The sequence below is a fragment of the Physeter macrocephalus genome, chromosome 14 (genome assembly GCF_002837175.3).
Source record: "Physeter macrocephalus isolate SW-GA chromosome 14, ASM283717v5, whole genome shotgun sequence".
In the NCBI taxonomy this organism is placed as follows: Eukaryota; Metazoa; Chordata; class Mammalia; order Artiodactyla; family Physeteridae; genus Physeter; species Physeter macrocephalus.
In genome coordinates, this window is record NC_041227.1 from 92,331,982 (window position 1) to 92,347,797 (window position 15,816).

The 15,816-nt window shown below is 56.1% G+C and overlaps 2 protein-coding genes across 2 annotated transcripts in view; one reads left to right on the forward strand and one right to left on the reverse strand.

The window, feature by feature from the left end:
• MNT (MAX network transcriptional repressor) overlaps window positions 1–8,816 on the forward strand; it is a 13,612-nt gene extending 4,796 nt beyond the window's left edge. Inside the window, exons 5-6 of the mRNA XM_028498094.2 lie at window positions 4,677–4,869; window positions 5,009–8,816. Of these exons, the coding sequence (XP_028353895.1) occupies window positions 4,677–4,869; window positions 5,009–5,757 (942 nt within the window). The 3' untranslated portion in view covers window positions 5,758–8,816. The remainder of the gene's footprint in view (window positions 1–4,676; window positions 4,870–5,008) is intronic.
• A 4,473-nt stretch (window positions 8,817–13,289) lies between these two features.
• SGSM2 (small G protein signaling modulator 2) overlaps window positions 13,290–15,816 on the reverse strand; it is a 35,770-nt gene continuing 33,243 nt past the window's right edge. Inside the window, exons 21-23 of the mRNA XM_028498636.1 lie at window positions 15,477–15,573; window positions 14,837–15,004; window positions 13,290–14,628 (exon numbers count right to left, since the gene is read on the reverse strand). Coding sequence (XP_028354437.1) covers window positions 14,540–14,628; window positions 14,837–15,004; window positions 15,477–15,573 — 354 coding nt within the window. The 3' untranslated portion in view covers window positions 13,290–14,539. The remainder of the gene's footprint in view (window positions 14,629–14,836; window positions 15,005–15,476; window positions 15,574–15,816) is intronic.

Below are 15,816 nucleotides of genomic sequence, written 5' to 3' on the forward strand. Positions count from 1 at the left end.
ATCACCGGGCGGGGGGGGGGCTGGGCGTGGCTCGTTCCGCAGGGTGGCGCCCTTGGAACACCTCTTCCCCCCCTCCCCCCCACCCGCGACTTGTAGCCCAGACGGACCTAGATCCTTGCAGTAAGCGCACGGAGGTGCCACCACCTGACTTTGGGGGGTAAACCTAGGGGAGGGGGCAATGCGGCAGTCTGGACGACGAGAAGCCCCGGGGTCACCGAACCTAAAGACTTACGTTCTCCTTCCTTCAGGGTTTAAAAGAAAATCTTTTTTAAGGGACCCTCCTGGCTGTGTGTCCCTTGCCTTTGGGCATTGGCTCCTCTCTGCAGTACGGGGGTAGTGGGCCACCGCCAGATAAGACCGTTGCCGTGACGGCCCGAGTTTCGGTTTCCCTGGAAACCGGCCGAGGGTTCCGCGTGCCGGGAAGGAGGCTGTGGGGGTGGGGCGAACGGCCATGCTCGGCTGCCCTGGAGACAGAGCCGGAGGTAGCCGTTGGGGAGTGGGAGGGACTTAGGGCTCCCGGGCTGCGGGAGCGGGGCAGCCTCAGGGTCTCCCAGTCGGCGCTCTTGGGAAGCTTGGGGGCTGGGCGGCATCACGGCCCGGGTGGGCCACCCTTCCCCCGGCCTCAACTACCTCAGGGGTCACAGCCCTGAGGTAACCGGAGCCAGACTTGTTGAAGGAGGGGGGCGGAGGCGCTGCTTCGGGCCTGCTTCCAGCCGGCAGTTCCCTCCCCGCCTTCCGCCAACGCGCGCCCTTCCGCCCGCCCTCCGGACGAGGTGGAGGGGCTGGCGCGCTTCCAGGCAGCTTCCCGGCACGGGAGGGGCGGGGCCGGGCCCGCCGATTGGCAGAGCTGGGCAGGGGGCGGGACTCCTGCGCGCGCGGAGGGAGGGTGCGGCCTGTGGGGAGTGACGCAGCAAAGCCGGGTCCGCGTGGGTGCGCGCGTGCTCCGGGAGGGGCGGGGCCTCGGCAGCAGAGAGGTAATGGGAGAGAGACTGGAGGGAGGAAGAGGGAGGGGACCCAGCCTCGGTTTTCAGAGGTGAGCATCCCCGGCAGGGTTTTTTCTGGGATGTTTCTGCAGAACTTGGGCTTGAGTCTAAATTGCTAGTCTTTCAGCCGTAGGAAGTCATGTATACCAGGAGCAAACCCCTGTCTAAATTATTTGACATTTTCTGTGAATATCGGTTTCCTGTTCTGCACTGCGATGATGCTAAGTGGGAAGAAGCAATAGTATCTTCGTCATAAGGATGTGAGGAGGATGGGCCGTCTATAAATATTAACTTGATAGCAATTATTGAGAAGTAGGAAGGATGGAATGGCGCGTTCCTCCCTGTAGGCACATACTTAGGTCCGGAAGCCTTGATTGCGAGACGGTGGATTTGAAAGTAAGTCAGAAATAAGAGATTTGGTAGAGCCAGCAGACTTGGGATTTGGGGCTGGGCTGAGTGGGAAGCAAGGTGGACCCAAGCTGTCCATAAGAGATACTTGTCCTGGGGCTAGCAGTGGAAGCAGAAATGCTGGAAAACTTAGCAAGGCTCTCTATAAATTCTCAGCTTCATCCATTTACTCATTCAGGTACTTTTGGACAGCCCTGCGTCTGATTGGGAGGCTAGAAAGTGGGGAGCAAAGTAAAAAATGTGGATCTTTGTCCTTAGGTTGGTCTTGCAGCAGAGTATCACATAACCAAACAGAGAACTCTGTTACGAGGGCATAGTAGGGATAGGGGTCACAGGATCTGTTCTGGGGAGTTAGGGAAGTTGCTGCTGAGGAAGGGGCATTTGAGCTGGGACCTGAAGGCCAGGGTGACCGAGACAAGTGGAGGGCAGAAAGCCCAGTGCAGACCAAAGTTTCTCTAGTAGGAGGAAGCAGGATGCATTTTTGGAAGTTAAAGGTGGTCAGGAGGGTTGCTGTGCAGAGATGGAGGCAGCAGGGCACCAGATGGGAGTTGGAAGGGAGTACTGGAGAGACCACGTAGGGTGTGGAGACTGAGGGCTTTGGTTGTGTGCTGGGGTGGGAAGCTATGGGAAGGCTGTAGCCCCCAGCCAGACCCACAGTACCTTGGAGGTAGTAAAGGATTTGAAGACAGTATCAGTGAAGTGGACAGAAACAGGAAGAGGAGTAGGCAGGTACCAAACCATGCATCCAGGTAGTCTTAGAAAGGAAATGGGTTTAGAATGAAGCAATGGGGACAAAAGTTAGACCCTGGGAAAGCTTTCTAGGGATCTCTAGGTCTGTGGAGAGCCGGACTAGGTGAGAAGTGGAGGTTTTGGCCCCTGACATCCTCTCTTCCTGAGCCGGCAGTCTATGCTCCCTGCTAGCTAGCAGGTAGCATTCAGGACAGGCACTTCCAGCCCCCTGCATCCAGGTTTGAGTGAGGGCTGACTCACCCCAGGCCTCATCATTAATGTGGCTCCATCCAATTGGCATGTCTAGCACTGGCCTCTCAGGGTAGAACCAGGTGAGAAGCCAGATGTGTGTGCGTGTGTGTCAGTAAATCGGGGCGGTGGGGAATCTTTCTGGCAGAAGTATGGGGAGAGACAGGTTAATCTCAAAGCCAGGATGATAGAGCTGTGTGTGGCCTGGGACTGGCAACAAGTATAAAAGGTGTAAAGCTGCCAGATCTCAGGTCAGTACGGAGCATCACTGTGTCTGGGTTGCGTGTCAGGCATTAATGTTTGAGGCATCTCTGACTGGTGAGGCCAGGAATGTAAGCAGTTTGGGGCTGCAGGAGGGAGTGTGGGGAAGTTGGGCCTAGCTGGTGTGTGGAGTTGAAAACATTGCTGTGCCTGGGAGGTCAGGTGAACAGTCAGGAGAAGCTGTTGCAAAATTGCCCGAAGGAACTGGAATCAGGAAACTCAAGTCTAATGAGAGACTGTGATTCTCCTGTAATGAGGCGGAGAGACAGGGTAGAGGTGGGTACCAACACCCTCGGGTCGTCACAGATCCTTCCCCCGAGGCTAAGGCATCACTCATGGCTCTGTCCTGGCCACTGGCGGCCTTAGGGGATATAAGGTAGCCGCAGAACAGTCTGCCCCGCTCCCAGGGTTGGACAGGGACAGCATGTATTGAGATGGAAAAACAAAATGTGGACTATTTAGGGGCTTGTGTGAGCCAGCGTCAGTCTCAATGCTGACAGTCTCATTAAACGCTCAGAGGTGTGCCAGTGCCAAGAAGGGCTTGAGGGCAGGAGGATGTACTGGGAGGACGTGGGATGGGGATGGACAGTGAGGAGGTGGGGGCCCAGTGGTGGTTCTGGAGCACAAGCAGGTAAGACCTGTAGGGGTGAGAAGGGAGGATGTGTGTGTGAGCCAGTGGGCTCTACACTTGGCTGTGAATGGCAAGCCTTGGAAGCTAGAAGCTCAGGAGCAGGTCAGGTAAGAGACTCGAGGGGCAGCAAGCAAGATTGTCCTTGCTGTCTGGTGGACCCAGCAGCCATGACGTGCCTGGGCTGAGGAAAAGCTGGCAACAGGGAGGCCTGCAAGATTTAAGATGAGATGGTTTAATAAAGTGTTAGTCGGGCGGTCACAGAGGACAAGATGAGAGTTTCGGTGTGGAAGGGAGTTGAGAAACAGGGCAGGAGCTGGCAATTCAGAGCTGCTAATAAGCATCGTTCACAGGGAAACTGGAGACACTTCTGACAGGGGAGCATTGCCACAGTCTGGGTAGCGGGGCATCCAGCACCTGCGAGACGGTCGACCTGAGAGCTTGCCTGTGGCCCTGGGGGAGTTGAAAGGGAGATGGTGCCGTGGACAAGGGAGCTCTCTCCAGTGTTCTTAGTGAAGTGGGTAGCCTCAGTGTCACGTGGGAGGAGCCACCTGCGACCTGTCGTAAAGGACGGATCCTCTCCAGGGGTGCTCAGGTGGAGGCAACAGTGCTGTCCTCGCAAGAGCTGTTTCTCATTGGCCGGGGCAGCTCGGCCAGGTGTGGAAGGAGGGGCACATTGCAGGGCCCGGGGTAGCTCAGCAGCCTGGGGCGTCTGGAGGGCTGCGGGCAGCGTGGACGTAGAGAGGTGTGGAGAGGTGGCACAGGTGGGCACCGTGGGGAGGAGCCCAGGAGGTCGGAGAGGAGGTGCACAGCCAGCAGCTGTTGGGGATAACATAGAGAAGGTCAAGGAGATGAGATGGGGGTCTCAAAATCTGGTGGTTCATTCTCCAAGGGTATTGAAGTTAAGGAGACTAGTGAATGATGAAGGGGAGAGAAGGGCAGGATAGTCTGGGGATCTTTGAGGCATGGGTTCCATGGAGGGTAGCTTGTGGCATCCGTGAGTGACAGGATGGTGTGAATGACAGCGGGGGCCTTGGGCACCACTGAGAAGTCTGTTACCCTTTCCGCTCTGCTCTGCAGAATGGAGGGAGATGCCGCCAGGACGGTGGATGGGGCAAGAGGCAGCGAAGCCCCTCAGGACGGAGTTGATGTGGGGGTAGGGGAGGGACTGACCTGGGTCCGCACCTGCCTGAGGGCCCGCGGTTGCCAGATGCTGGGCCTCCCTAGGCAGAGCCGTGGACCACGAGGCAGATGTGCTCTCCAACAGCCCCTGTCCGCCTGGGCCCCTGGTCACTGCACAGCTGCCCCTGGGGGCCAGGTGATCTGGAGATGAGGGCGGTGGCGGGAGGTGTTTGTGGTACCGTGGGCCCCATGGCTGCCGCTCAGGATACCTTGCTGTTACTGGCTCTGTTCTCCAGTCCCTGAAGAGGAAGGAGAAAGAATATGAACACGAGATGGAGCGTCTGGCGCGGGAAAAGATTGCCACGCAGCAGCGGCTGGCGGAGCTCAAGCACGAGCTGAGCCAGTGGATGGACGTGCTGGAGATCGACCGCGTGCTCAGGCAGACGGGCCAGCCTGACGACGACCAGGCCTCCACCTCCACTGCTTCTGGTGAGCTCCACCCCCGACCCGCTCCGTGTCGGCCCCGCCCCAGCCCCGTAAAGTCCACGGGACCCCAGGGTCCTCTGCTCCTCCAGGCTCTCCCTGCCAAGCCCTTCTGACCTGTGCCTATCCGCGTGCCCCCCCACAGAGGGCGAGGACAACATAGACGAGGATATGGAGGAGGACCAGGCTGGCCTGGGCCCACCTAAGCTGAGCCATCGCCCCCGCCCGGAGCTGCCGAAGCCACCGCCCAGCACCGTGCCCGCACCTCTGCCTCCCCACCCCCAGCCTGTGGCCCTGTCTCCTGCCCACCTCCCCGGGCAGCAGCCGCCGCCGCCACAGCAGAAGACACCTCTGCCAGCCCCTCCCCCTCCCCCAGCTGCCCCGGCCCAAACGCTGGTGCCCGCTCCAGCCCATCTGGTGGCTGCGGCCGGGGGAGGCTCCACGGTCATTGCCCACACCGCCACCACCCACGCCTCAGTCATCCAGACTGTGAACCATGTTCTGCAGGGGCCGGGTGGCAAGCACATCGCCCACATCGCCCCTTCGGCCCCTAGCCCTGCTGTGCAGCTGGCACCCGCCACACCCCCCATTGGCCACATCACGGTGCACCCTGCCGCCCTCAACCACGTGGCCCACCTTGGCTCCCAGCTGCCCCTGTACCCGCAGCCCGTGGCGGTGAGCCAGCCCGTGGCGGTGAGCCACATCGCCCACACCCTCTCACACCAGCAAGTGAATGGCACGGCTGGGCTGGGGCCCCCGGCCACAGTCATGGCGAAGCCAGCCGTAGGGGCTCAGGTGGTGCACCACCCCCAGCTGGTAGGCCAGACAGTGCTCAACCCTGTGACCATGGTCACCATGCCCTCCTTCCCGGTCAGCACGCTCAAGCTGGCTTGAGGATGAGGCCGCTCAGAGGCCCCCTGTGGGGGCAGGGAGGGAGACCTGTCCCCCACTCTCCCACCCACCAGCTCCACACATTCCAGCCGGGCCCAGGCCCGCCCCACCCATACCCACCCCCAGGCCTCCTAGGGGAAGGGGGTGCAGAGACTCTGAGCCAGGGGAGGGAGGGGCCTCCCCAGGGAGCTGGGCACAGGGCAGGGGGTCAGCCCACTGCACTAGGACTTGACAAAGTGATGAGAGACACTCTGGCAACGGTGCCGCCTGTCCAGCCTGGTGCCAGCTCCAGTGCCGTCCCCCCCACCCCTCCCGGAACCGTGCGATGTGGACGTCGTGCTCTCCCGCTCCAGTGCCGTCCCCCACCCCCACCCCCACCCCCGGAAACCATGCGATGTGGGCGTCGTGCTCTCCAGCTCCAGTGCCGTTCCCCCCCACCACCATGCGATGTGGGCGTCGTGCTCTCCAGCTCCAGCGCCGTCCGTCCCCCGCCCCTCCCCCCGGAACCGTGCGATGTGGACGTCGCGCTCTCCCGCTTCCCCTGCCCTGCCAGCCTTCCTGTGCTGCTGCCGCTGCTGCTATTGCTCTGTCTGGTGAGATGGCTGAGCGCCCGGGCCCTCCCCTCCCAAACCTCAGCTTTCTCTTCCCTGGGTTCTGGAGGGGAAAGGGGGGAAGCAGAACTGAAGCAACTTGGCCTGGAAAGCTGGGGATTGAGGGGCCCCTGCTCTGAGTACAGGTGACAGATCCTAGGATGTGGCTTGTGTAGAGTCCCACAGATTCCAGACAGGTGGGTGCCCCAGCTTGGAGCTCTCCAACCTGGTTGCAGTCATTGTGACTCATCACAACAAACTAGTAAAGACAATTCTCTACTAAGAAGTAAACCAAACCCAAGCCCTTGCCAAGCTTCCCAAGCCCCTCAACCCTTGCCACTGGGCTCCTGTCTTCAGGAAGGCAGGCTGAGGGTGGGGGCGGGGAAGGAGGAGCTTGGCTGTCTCCTCCTGCCCCCCCCCCTTGACCTCCAGCCAGGTCTGGACTAAGAGGAGGGTACTCTGGACCCTGTCCCCATCCCTGGACTTGACTCTTGGCTTTCAGAAAGTAGAGAGGAGGTCTGGCCTCTGGTACTGTGCACTCCCTGGAGGGATGAGTACACCTGGATGCCTCCTTGCTGCCTGGGAGACGGACCAGTGTCTGGTCTGGGTTCCAGGAGCCTGAAGCCACGCTGTTGAGGTAATCAGGAAGTTAAAATCCAGGGGCTTGGCCCTGGGGACTTGTGGGGAGGGAGCATGGCCAGATCCGGGAGGACTGTTGCTTCTGACCCAGCTTCTCGGTCTCCGGCACCATCTTTCTTTCCTCTGAATGTCCCCCTTTCTCCAGCGGGCTGTTCTGAGCCTGCCCTTCCCAGTGGGGGCTGCTGTGTGCCACCACCTTCCTGTGAGGAAAGGTCCTCAGCTGGGCCAAGGGCGGGGCTGAGCTTGGGGTGGGGAGGAGCAAGGGGGCCTGTGTGTAGGGGACAGTTTTCCCTGCCTTCGCCTCAGCAGACTGCTTTGGCTTCTTTTATGTGCATACTTATTACAAGTGGCCTTGTGTCAGACACACTCAGTTACACATGTGCACACTTGGCTCCCCACCTGGACACTCACCAATGGCCTTTCAGAGTGTCTGTGGAGGGGGAAGCCAGTGTTCCTGGGTGTGAAGTTTGAAATGACAGCCTGGGGAGGGGGACACTGAGGAGGCCAGCAAAAGTCTTGAATAGATTGAGCCACCTAAGAGCTCCCTTTCAGTTCCTTTTGGTCCTGGAGACCTCCCTGGGGGCTGTTTCCTTGTCTCCCGGGGTGGGGAAAGGGAAGGCCTTCTGGACACCTCAGAGGTTTCTACGAGGGCACCCTGTACCCCCACCCCCCAATTGCGGCTCCCACCTCACACTTGCCGCCTTTCTGCACCTGCAGCCAGTGCCACTACCACCCTGTTTAGGGCAGAGCTGGTTTCACTCTTCCTGGTGTGATTATGTTGGAAAGAGCAGAGGGAGAAGGGCAGGCCTGGCCCCCAGGAACAGTCAGAGAAGTACTGGCGAGCCATCCTCCTCTCAGCTCTGCTCACCTTGAAACTGTCCTGTTAGCCAGTTGCCCCTCGGGCCTGCACAGATACCTCATCCGCCCGCGCCCCTGCCCCTCCCCGCCCCCACTGCAGCAGTGCGGGCCTCGGAATCTAGTGCCGAATGACTATGTCCAGATTGGTGACGATGGGTGTTGTTGCTGTTTTTGTTGTTTTCGTGAACGCTGTGACGCTGTGTGCCCAAGAGGGCAGCCTCCACCCAGCCCTTCTTTGGGCATCTCCCCTGAGAGCTGTCAGGACCACATCTGTCCTCGCCCCGTGGACCGCCTGCCCCTCCCCTCCCTAGCCCTTCCAGCCTGGGGGATGCGTGCGCACGTGCGCACGCACACAAACACACACACACATCTTACCTCTCATGCGTGTTTTACTTTTTGATGTTCAGAGTGGCTCACTGGCTGGGAGTCTTTACCTCGGGGAGATGGGGAGGTTGGTTCCTTGGAGGGGGGGGTGCAAAGAAGGGCAGGGAATTCCTGGAAGGGAATTAGGGGTCACCATAACCCCTGCCCTTTCCAGGAACAGCTGCTTCTTCCCCCATCCCAGAGTCCCACCCCCATCCCCAAAAGAGGTGGCCCTTGTTTACAGTGAGGACTTGGTCACTGTGTCTCTGTTTCCTAAAATATAAATCGTAGCGACCCCAGACTGTAGAGATTTTTATGTGTTTGGATACATCTGCTGTGTGGGAAAAAACAAACAAAAAAACTACAAAAACCCTAATTTTGTACATATTGTATTTTTACTATTGAACTGTATTCTAGTGGCTGTTCATGCTCCAAGACATTAGGTATTGAGACATGAATACTATCCATGTAATAAGCACTTGCCTGGAATAAAATATAAAATTGAAATAAACCTGCACTGAAACCCGAGACGGAGCTGCCACCTGCAGCATCTGGGTCATTTTGTTGCAAAAGGAGGCAGAGACCTTCAGGGAAGGACCTCCAGCAAGAAGCAGTAGCATCCTTTCCCTGTTGATGGGTTGGGGGCAGGGTCTTCAAGTAGATTCCAGGCTGATGGAGTTTAGAAAAAAGATGAGGGACCTTACTGTTCTGATCCCAAGGCTCAGTCCTCAAGCTCTGAGAACTGCAGTTCTGGTCTTCCTCATGCTTTTGCAATACTTTACACTTCCTCAAACCATTTTTACAAACACTTATCTTGTTTCATCTCCTAACAGCTCGGTGAAGTAAATAGGCCAAGAAATAGCAGATGAGGAAACAGGTTCGGGGTGGCTGAGTGACTTGCTAAGGTCACATGACCAGCCGGGGACCGCGTGGAGCTGCAGTCCGATCTCAGCTGGTGCAGAGCTGTCCCCAGGCACATGCCACCCTGCCCTGGGTCTGTCGTGGAGTCGGGGATCCTGAACTCCAGAAAGTTCCAGTGGGAAAGCTGGAGGATCCGCTCACAGGAGGGCTTCCTGAGACAGGGTGTACTTCTGGGGTTGTAGTTAGGACAGGTCATCTGGGGAGTCTATAAGGCTGTCCTTTCAGGGAAAGGAACAAGAAGATGAAGTTGGAGGTCAGGGGTCAAAGAGCCATGTCCTAGGCTGGGCCTTGAAGACCTTGGTCCTTGTAACGACATCTTTTCTCCCCAGTTTAGGAGAAGCCACCCATTTGGCAGGCTGGTAGGTGGGGAGGTAAGGGAGAGTGAGATCAGGGAGCAGTTAGCTGGGCCAAGCTGTACACCAGCCAGGCCACCGCTCTAACTCCCTGACACTTGCCCCGCTCCCAGCCGCAGCCCGGAGAACTGACTCAACTTCTCTTCCTGGGGTGGGTCTGAGGATGCACGTGGGGATGTCATCGTGGGGAAGGGACTAGTGGCCACGAGTGCCGCAGGGTCCCGTTCTCTGAAGACCCGACCTCCAGAAAGGCCGGGCTCGGTGCTCCTCCCCGCTACCCTGCAGCCTGCTAGCAGCTCCTTTCATTTGTGAGATGCTTGCTCCCTCTGCTGGTAGCTCCAGGAAGTCGTCGGTCCCTTCCACTTTAGGGAAGGCCTGGGGTAAGCGTTAACGTTACCTGAGTGTCAGACGCTGTGCCCAGCACTGGGGACAAAGATGAAGACTCTACCCCTGGCCGTGATGACCCAGTTTCAGCTGAGGGCTATAGTACCTTACTCATGCTTCCTGCTACTTCTTTCCACACACAGCCCCCAGCAGACCCATCGTTTCGGCTGTGGGATTCGCTCTGGCCCTAGAAGCTCAGTCTGGGCTCTGGGAGTGCCAGCACTTCTGGGTGGAGCAGAGAAGAGGTGGGAGTGTGTGAAGGAACCAGCCACTTCCAGGCAAGTTATCAGGGGCCTTTGGTGAACTTTCAGGTAGTGTCACAGCAGAGGGAATTTTTTTTTCTTTTTTTTAAAGTATACTTGATTTACATACAATGTCATGTTAGTTTCTGGTGTACAGCAAAGCAATTCAGAGAGATATATATATACACATACACGTAGATATTCTTTCACATTCTTTTTCATATCCTTTTCCATTATGGTTTATTATAGGGTATTGAATATAGTTCCCTGTGCTATATGGTAGGACCTTGCTGTTCATTTTTAAATTTTATTTATTTTATTTTTTTTGGCTGTGTTGGGTCTTCGTTGCTGCATGCGGGCTTTCTCTAGTTGTGGAGAGCGGGGGCTACTCTTTGTTGTGGTGCGCAGGCTTCTCATTGCTTTGGCTTCTCTTGTTGCAGAGCACGGGCTCTAGGACGCAGGCTCAGTAGTTGCAGTGCACGGGCTTAGTTGCTCCGCAGCACTTGGGATCTTCCCGGCCAGGGATTGAACCTGTGTCCCCTGCATTGGCAGGTGGATTCTTAACCACTGCACCACCAGGGAAGTCCCTCGTTGTTTATTTTTGTATATAGTAGTTTGTATCTGCTAATCCCAAACTCTTAATTTATCCCTCCCCCACCCCCCTTTCCCCTTTGGTAACCATGAGTTTGTTGTCTACGTGAGTCTGTTTTGGTATCAAATTTTAGATTCCACGTATAAGTGATATCACATGGTATTTGTCTTTCTGTGTCTGACTTCACTTAGTATGATAATCTCTAGGTCCATCCATGTTGCTGCAAATGGCATCATTTCATTTTTTTTTAATGGCTGAGTAGTTTTCCATTGTATATATGTACCACCTTTTATTTATCCATTCTTCTGTTGGTGGACATTTAGGTTGCTTCCATGTCTTGGCTATTGTGAATAGTGCTGCTTTGAACATTAGAGTGCATGTATCTTTTCAAATTAGAATTTTTTTTGGATATATGCCCAGGAGTGGGATTGCTGGATCATATGGCAACTCTATTTTTACTTTTTTGAGGAACCTCCATACTGTTTTCCATAGTGGTGGCACCAGTTACATTCCCACCAACAGCATAGGAGGGTTCCCTTTTCTCCACACCCTGTCCAGCATTGGACCGTAGACTTTTTAATGAGGGCCATTCTGACCTGTGAGGTGATACCTCATTGTGGTTTTGATTTGCATTTGTCTTATAATTAGCGATGTTAAGCATCTTTTTGTGTGCCTATTGGCCATCTGTATGTCTTCTTTGGAGAAATGCCTATTTAGGTCTTCTGCCCATTTTTCGATTGGGTTGTTTTTTGGTTGTTGAGTTGTATGAGCTGTTTGTATATTTTGAAGATCAAGTCTGTGTTGGTTGCATCATTTGCAAATATTTTCTCCCAGTCCGTAGGTTATCTTCTTGTTTTGTTTGTGGTTTCCTTTGCTGTATAAAAGCTTATAAGTTTGATTAAGTCCCATTTGTTTATTTTGCTTTTATTTCTATTGCCTTGGGAGACTGACCTAAGAAAACATTGGTATGATTTATGTCAGAGAATGTTTTGCCTGTGTTCTCTTTTAGGAGTTTTATGGTGTCATGTCTTATATTTAAGTCTTGAAGCCATTTGGAGCTTATTTTTGTGTGTGGTGTGAAGGAGTGTTCTAACTTCATTGATTTACATGCAGCTGTCCTGCTTTCCCAACACACCTCTTGCTGAAGAGACTGTCTTTTCTCCATTCTCTTGCCTCCTTTATTGAAGATTAATTGGCCATAGGTGTGTGGGTTTATTTCTGGGCTTTCTGTTCATCAGTTCTAGTAGTTTCTGTGTGGAGTCTTTAGGGTTCTCTCTATATAGTTATGTTATCTGATATACTGACAATTTTACCTCTTCCTTTCCAATTTGGATACTTTTTTATTTCCTTTTCTTGTCTGATTGCTGTGGCTAGGACTTCCAATACCGTGTTGAATAGAATAGGTGAGAGTGGGCATCCTTTTTCCAGATTTTAGCAGGAAGGCTTTCAGCTTTTCACCATTGAGTATTATGTTGGCTATGGGTGTGTCATAAATAGCTTTTACTATGTTGAGATATGTTCCCTCTATACCTACTTTGGTAAGTTTTTATCATGAATAGATGTTACAGCAGAGGGAATTCTGATTGCTCCAGGCTACAAGGTCAGCTAGTGGGTGGAGAGGAGTTTCCTTGAGGGGCTTATAAGGTCCTGGCCACAGGGTTCCTGGTGTCAACTGGTTTCCTTGCCTGGGCAGCTCTGAGGGGGTTGACAGCAGGCCCTAATGCCCAGAAAGCTAGTGTCCTCTACACCAAACAACATGCTGGTGACTGCAGCCCTCTATCTGGAACTATGGCTGATGGGGCAGTGGCCCTCTGAGGCAGGGGAAGGCAGATGGGAACCTGGTATTTGAGTCCAGCACTCTCCATGCCTCAGTGAGTTTGACCTCTCCTGCCACTACACCCTCCACACTCCTGCCTGAAGCAGGCATCTCAAAGACAGTGCTCAATGGGCAGGAGCCAAGGCCAGAGAGGCCGGGAGGTCTTGTAGTTTCCCCATCAAGCTCCAGCTCGGAGGGCAGAAAGGCTGGAAAGGGGCAGGGCAGGGACTTACATGCCATCCAGAGGCTGGAGAGGCCATTGGTCAGTCTAGGCCTTTCTCTTTCTGACTTACTTCAACTCTCTAGGTACTTAGAGTCTGGCTGTCACCCTGGACCATTCCACAGCCAAGGCCCCTCTCTTCTGGAAACTTTAGTTCTCTCTTTTCACCATCCTTGCCTTGTGGGGCTGGCCCTCTTTACTGCTCAATCCGGAGCTTACAGAATTCCCCAACACAAACAGTCACTGACGGTCCAGTGCCAGCCCACAAATAGCCACCAGAGCTTCAAGCATTGCCAAATGCTGTGTTTATTGGTCTGTTACATTGAAGAGTATAGTTTCTGAGCCAAAAAACATACATACTCTGCTCCTCAAAAAACCACTGAGTCACTAAGGCAGGCACACAACGGCCACTGTGCTTGGTGGAGGCCAAGGACTCACCTGGTGGGTGGGCAATGGGGCAGGCTGGCCTCCAAACGGGTGGTGCAGTGCCCGGGGCAGGGCTGGGCTGGGGAGACTGTGCTGGATGCAGAGGGGTGGCTGGGCCCTTTCTCATGTTTCTCAAATGCAGGAAGTCTCCAGACCTTAGTGATAGCTGGGCAGGCCCAACCCCAGGGCAGAATGGCCTCCTGGCCCCAGAACAAGGCCTATCCTGCATGTATTGATGAGACGGGAAGTGGGGATGACAGAGCAAGCAGTGTGACTAGGTCTGGGGTCAGGAGCTGGGCCCTTCCTAGCCACCTCCATGAGTGAGGCTCCTCTAAGGGGGTTTGTGGGTCCCTAGCGTCCTTGGCGTCCTGAGAAGCATGTGGAAGGAAGAGCTAGCCTTGCTTCTCACCAAGGACAAGCTGGGGAGATCCAAGCACCCTCCCCTCCACCTCAGGGACTCAGTAGATGCCTGGGATAGGCAGTGGGCTGCCCCAAGCTCTGGAGCCCGTCCCTGAGAGGAGGCCATGACAGGACTGCCTCCCTAAAGAATCAGCCTGGAGAGCAAGTGCTTCTGCCACAGGCCAGGTCATTCTGCTGGCAAAAGCATCACTGATACACAGTTTTCGGGGATGCATCTAATGCATAAAGCAAGAGCAGGGTGGTAAGAGTGGGACTGTACAGATACACATGGGTGCACTGTACAGGCCGGGGGTGCGGTGCATGGGGTCACCTCAGGTGGCCAAAGGCAGTGGCAGTGCTGCTGAGGTGGGCTGCTCCCACCCAGGGCCCATGTTGTTGGGCTGTCCCGCAGTCTCAGGGGAGGGCCTGGAATGCAGCCCAGGTCTCCTGCACCCAGGGCACACACCCAAACTGGCAGCCCTTCTGGCTGCTCTAACTGGGGCTGGTGTGTGCACATGCACGGGGCCTGCAGAGGGACGCTCAGAAGAGATACAGTACAGAGTCCTCTTGACCCACCCAGGTAGGGTCCAGGCAACTACAGCCCTCCTAACTCTCCAGGGCCCCAGGAGAGGCCATGGGGAGCTGTCCAGGCTGGGGCTGCCAGTGGCAGTGGGACTATCCCCAGGTGTTTGAGAGGGGAGCAGGGTAAGTGTCCCCCATGGCAGCCATTGCCTGAGGCTGACCCCTCCCTTCCCGGTCCTGACCTGAGGGCATCTTGGCCCCTGACTCGCCCTGAAGGGCCAGCACTGCCCGGAGTCCGATCCCAGGCTCACAAGCGCTTTGTTAGGAATACAGTTGGGCAGGTGGATCAGCTGGGGGCTGGGTCAGTCTTGGCTGTGCCGCCCCTGCACCTCCCTCTGTGGGACCAAAGGGGCCTGGAGCCCAGGCTCTGGCGGGCTGCTGACCCCCCCGGCCACAGCCCTCACTTGTTCTCTATGAGCATCTGCACCTTGTGGACGAGGTCCCGGGCGATCCGCAGGATCTCCTGGGCGTCGTGATGCTCAGCCCGCTCTGGGGGAAACATGGATGACTGAGCGGGGGCAGCAGTCTGGGAGGAGCCCTGGGACTGCCCACCCTGCTCCGTTTCCACCTGGACTCCTGACATTTGCTTACGGGGCAGGGGCCAGTATTCCCGAGGGCCCCCCAAGCCCTGTGCAGGCCCGGAGTGGAGGCCCCCACGCCCCTGCTGAGGTAGCCGGAATGGCCGAGTGGCTCCTACCGTTGAAGAACTTGATGATGTCAGTGAAGTCCATGTTGTTGTCACGGATGATCTCTCGGTAGGCCTCCACCAGGGCCAGGGCGATGAACAGGACAAAGTGCTCCGAGGAGATGTGCCGGGCTGCCCAGATCACCTCCCACACAGCAAACACATCCTCGTACGGCAGCTCTGGGGACAGTGAGGGGTAGAGGCTGGGCCTGGCTGTCCACAGGCCTCTGGACAGAGCCTCGTGCCGGGACGACAGAGCTCCAGGGGCCAGAGTCCTGGGACTCTCTCCACCACAGGAGCCGCTCCAGGAGAGCAGATCTGTGCCCCAGGCCAAGGCCCACCCTTCTCCCTTGTAGTTCCTGTACACTGGCCTCCTGCAGAGGCCACATCTATAGGCCTTGGTGCTCGGAAGATTTGGTTCGAAAACAGTTCTGAAAACCATTGCCTTTGGGTGATTCTCAACCCTAGCTGCACTGTGGACTCACCTAACGGCTTTTAAAATCACCACACTTAGGAAGTTTGGGGCTGGGTGGGGCCCAGGGCTCCTCAGGGGGTTCTAAAATACAGTGTGGGTTGAGAACCACTGACTTCGGGGAAGAGGGCTCTCCCGCCGCCCCTGACCCCAGGCCCACTCCCCAGCCCGCCTCCTTACCTCTCTTAAAATCCAGCAGGAACCAGCGGTAACAGAAGTAGAAGTGGGTATAGTCTCCATTCTGATGCATCAGTTCAAACAGCTCTGAGTCCAGGATCTGGTTTGAGTGGAGAAGGGGAGCCAGACTGAACCGGTGCTGCCTCTCCCCAGCGCCCTGCCCCCCAGGCCCCCCTGCGGTGCCTCCCTGGCCGCCTGGCAGCTGCTCCCGCCCCTGCCGCCCAGACTGCACTCTGCAGCCCCACCTGTCTCTCTGGGATGTACTCTCTGGAATGATGCCACATTCTGGGTGATTTCATCATCAACTGCACTACTCGCCAGAACTTTTATGAGCATAAGCGTT